We start from the raw sequence: 4,610 nt of genomic DNA, 5'->3' as shown, positions 1-4,610 counted from the left end.
GTGAGATCTGTAGTATGCCAAAAATATCCAAATTTGGAATAGATTCTCGTTTGGACACACCTTACCAGACTGTACAAAACATGCTGTAGTCTCAGTGACATCACCCATTGGTTCCCAAAGAGGCGTTTTGAAGCCAAAAACTGTAGCAGCCGGCGAATTAAAAACGCTTTCTCGACCTTACTGTCGATCAGTCTGGAAACAGGCAAAGAGGCGGAGCTTAGGAGGGTGTTAGTGTCATGGCAAACCGCTACAACTCAACCACTCAGCCACGCTAATAATGATGCATATTTATGAATAACTCATTTCATTAATTTCATTTATTTTTTGTTTCGAACATGTTTTAAAAATAAAATAAAACATACATTACAAACAAAGCAAACAGCAATCAAAGCATACTTTCTGTAGTGGCTCGATTATTTTTCCTGAACCAGTCCATGTTCAAAAAGGGTGTAAGGATGAAGTTAAATAACTTATCCAGTCCTACCCCTTTTATCATTTTAGCTTAATAAATTAATCAGCTGTTTTAATTGAGTTTTTAATAAAATTTTTTAAAGCTTAGTCTTTGAGTTATGAAAAATAAGTCGTCCCACAGTGTGAACCGTTTTTTTGCAGCAGGCTGTGAACATGTTTCTTTCTGCTGTTAAAATGGACGTCTTAATATGGGCTCTTATGAGGATTCATTTGTTTCTGAATCCAGCCTCAAGTGGACACTTAAGGAACTGCATTTTTCATCATGCACCTCCACATTGGCTTCATTTTTTCTACAAAGGTCGAGGAGGATGCTGCTTGATAAATTCTCATTTCCAAAACTGAGGAGAAATACATTCTGTTGATTTCTCTTAAGTCACTCAGTCCTGGAAAAATCTCCTCCTCAGCCACCGAAGACATCATGTGGTTTATTCTGTAGTAAAGTGACATAAATAGATAGAAACTGTTCCTGTTAGTTATGAGCTACATATAGCTCATCGTGGTAACACGTTTTGTCCAAGGAGTTTTTTCAAGGCTGCTAACTTTGCACCTTCAGACGGTGTTGAAGCTCAAAACAAACCTCATTGATTTAAAACAAAAGGAGAGCCCAAAATAAAGTACAGAGATAACAGGAGGAAGCTGGTAACATTGCTGCGAGCGAGCTGATGTATTTCTGTCACCGTCTTTTGTCTGCAGGTGTGGTTCGAGCCTCCAGCATCTTCCCCATCCTCAGTGCCATTCTGCTCCTGCTGGGCGGGGTGTGCGTCGCCGCCAGCGGCTTCTACAAGAGCAAGAGAAACATCATCCTCGGTGGAGGGATTCTCTTTGTAGCTGCAGGTGAGACCGAGGCTCCTGCTCCTCTGTTCTCTCAGTCTGGAGGTAACGTTTGTGTTGAGGGCAAATGTAGGAAAGTAGAAACCCGTGGTGTTCTTTCTGCTCTGAACGTTAAAGGGACACTTCACCCGTTGAAACATGAATCTGTATTGACATTGGGTCATATATGTAGAAATGTGAAATACATTTTGAAGTTGGTGCCTTCTTGGCTGAGAAAAGGCAGAAAGTGTCTTTTTGGCTCTTTTTGGATGAAAGACACCAAATCCCAGAATGCACAGCACCGCAGGCCACTCCCACCAAGGTCCTCGATTTACAGACATTTACTACAACACATACGGCTGTTTCCTCAACTGATACCAAGATTTCTTCCAGAAGGAATTGGTATCTTGGTAATTCCTGTCAGAAAACAGACTCTATGTCTGTGTCCATAGACAAACAGTGAGAGCACCGGCACTACCAGTCCGCCCCAGCTCGAGCCAGACCGGGCTCCTCGTCCTCACCGCCGCCGACAGGCAGCAGCAGCGGCCTGTTTGCTTTTTTACTCTCTCACACCACCTCCTCACCAAGACCAAGAAAATGGATCACATCAGTCCAGTTCTGAGGTCTTTACACTGGCTCCCAGTCTGTCAGAGAATAGACTTTAAAATCCTGTTGCTGGTTTATAAAGCGCTTAAAGGTTTAGGGCCAAAATACATTAGTGACCTCCTGATTAATTAGGAACCATCCAGACCGCTCAGGTGGTCTGGGACAGGTCTGCTCTCTGTCCCCAGAGTCAGAACCAAACACGGAGAAGCAGCATTCAGTTTCTATGCTCCTTATATCTGGAACAAACTCCCAGAAAACTGCAGATCTGCTGAAACTCTCAGCTCTTTTAAATCCAGGTTGAACCCACACACCTGTTTCCAGCTGCCTTTCATTAAACAGCTTTAAGAAGATTTTAAACTTTTAACTCTTTTTAGATTTTTACTTTATTTATTTCAATTAATTTCATTTTAATTATTTTATTTGAATTTAATAATTTCAGTGATTTTTTTAAATGTTCTATTTTAATGTTTCTTTCCTCTGTCATGATGCTTTTGATGTCTTATGTGAAGCACTTTGAATCGCCTTGTTGTTGAAATGTGCGACATAAATAAACTTGCCTTGCCTACACAAACCTGAACTTATAAATATTTTCCCCCCGTTAGACGATTGAGATGAACCACTCAGATGCAGCCATCATAATGATCTGTTATGAAGGATGTGCAGTTTGATTTGTGGAACATTTCATGAAGCTGCAGGTGAATGTGTCTCCGGGGAACACTTCCAGTAACTGTCTCGTATTTCTCTTCAGGCCTCAGCAACATCATCGGCGTGATCGTCTACATCTCGGCAGCGCTGAGCGACATCTCTCCAAAGAAAGACGAGGACAAGAAGTGGCACTACTCCTACGGCTGGTCGTTCTACTTCGGCGGGCTGTCCTTCATCCTGGCCGAGATGGTGGGCGTCCTCGCCGTCAACATCTACATCGAGAAGAACAAGGAGCTGCGCTGCCGCTCTCGCGCCGACCTCTTCAAGAGCACCACGCACGCCATGCTGCGCCTGCCCAGCTACCGGTTCAGACGGCGCTCTCGCTCCAGCTCGCGCTCCACCGACCCGCCGCACTCCCAGGAGACCTCGCCCATCGGTGCCTCCAAGACCTTCAGCCTGCCGCCCTCGGCCCCGCCCTTCTCCGTGGCCACCCTGCCCAACCCTCACCACACCAGCAGCGGCGGGAGCGGAGGAGGCGGAGACATCTCCATGTACACGCTGTCGAGGGACTCCAAGCTGGGCAGCCTGGGAGGTGGCGCCCCGCCGCTCTACGGCACGGTGGACCGCGCCACGCTGTACCAACTCCATAACTACTTTCCAAAAGATTCGACCGGCAGTGGAGGGAGTGGAAGCGGAGGAGGAGGAGGAGGAGGAGCGGTGGTCAGCAGCGGTACTCTCCCGTCTCACTCCAAGTCCAACCTAGCGGCGGCAGCGGCTGTAGCCCAGAACGCGGCACCGCTGAATACCTCCACCACCGCCGTAGCAGCGGCCCCGGCGGCTCCGATATCTACAGCCACCATGGAGAGGGAACGGGGCAACGTGGGAACCCTGGACCGACTGACGGCCAAGAGGGACCGGGATAGCAACTCAGATACTCTGAACAGGAAAACGACACCGGTTTAGAACCTCGCCGGGAGGGAGGAGTTAGATATGTTTGACGGTAAAGCGAGGGAAAAGTAGGGCTGAAAATGTGAAGGCAACACATTGACGGTGATGTTTCTGTCCTTGAGCCTGGAGGTATCCAACTACCATGAGTAAGAACTCTAACAAATTCACATGGTGGCCATTTTCACCTAAAATATCTCGGAAATTCACATCGTATTGGATATGCTAACATGCTAACAATGCTAACAAATTTTGACCAACTCCAAATTCAAAACACAGCTCGGCTACGTCCAAACAGAATTTGAGCTTCCCGCCAAAATGGCCACCAAAAGAATATGTCATAAACCGTCACAAAACCCTGATATGTGCTTTTTAGTGACAGCTGCCTTAAAGTGGTCGCCCGTCTTCCTACAAGTGCCAAAATAGTTTGAGTAAACCTGATTTTTTTTTACAATTAAAATACTTTTATTTCCTGTTTTTACTGTTTAGAATCGACTAAATTCATTTATTTAATTTACCTGAATTAAATTAAAGACGATTAAAACGGCAAATTCTGGAACATTTCTTGCTAACAATTTAGCTAGCTTTGACAAAAATTTGCCTACTCTCTTTGCAAGCAGCACACTTAGCTAAAATATTTTTTTAAGATTTTCCGATGATCAATGTTGTTATTGTGAATTCGGCTGTATTCAATAGACTTTTTTTGGATTGACCCAGAAGCTGTCATAGCCCCAAATACCGTTTTGTGAGGCGATGCCAATACCGCATTTCTGTTTCATCTAAACTCGACAGTTTGAAATGAAATCCAGATTTTTGTGGTTTTCTAAACTCTCCAGCTCTTTTAAGAAACATCATGAAATAAAAAGTGTCCAGATGGTACACGCCGAGCTTCTCTTTTTCATTTCTGTTTGAAGAAGAACAGAAAGCCACAGACGGGAACATTCAGCCAAGAGGCTGCTCAGTGATGGGTTGACTGCCAACTCCAGGTCAACAGCGGCGCCTTAACCTCGGGTCCCGAGAGAGTGACCTCGGCCATATCTTAACCTGCCGACACACACACACACACACACACACACACACACACCAGGCGAGGCACTGTGAGCCTATTTATTTTTCATTGTGTGTCAAAGGTA

The 4,610-nt window shown here is 45.3% G+C and overlaps 1 protein-coding gene across 2 annotated transcripts in view; it reads left to right on the top strand.

Moving 5' to 3' along the window:
- LOC132991078 (voltage-dependent calcium channel gamma-4 subunit-like) overlaps positions 1–3,732 on the top strand; it is a 25,043-nt gene extending 21,311 nt beyond the window's left edge. For both annotated transcript variants that reach the window (XM_061059681.1, XM_061059679.1), the window contains exons 5-6: positions 1,165–1,305; positions 2,636–3,732. In XM_061059681.1, the coding sequence (XP_060915664.1) occupies positions 1,165–1,305; positions 2,636–3,495 (1,001 nt within the window). In that variant the 3' untranslated portion in view covers positions 3,496–3,732. The remainder of the gene's footprint in view (positions 1–1,164; positions 1,306–2,635) is intronic.
- Positions 3,733–4,610: the final 878 nt, after the last annotated feature.

This window comes from Labrus mixtus, chromosome 16 (genome assembly GCF_963584025.1).
Source record: "Labrus mixtus chromosome 16, fLabMix1.1, whole genome shotgun sequence".
NCBI classification, from domain to species: Eukaryota; Metazoa; Chordata; class Actinopteri; order Labriformes; family Labridae; genus Labrus; species Labrus mixtus.
Note: the sequence above shows the minus strand (reverse complement) of the source record. Positions and strands in the feature narration are given on the sequence as shown.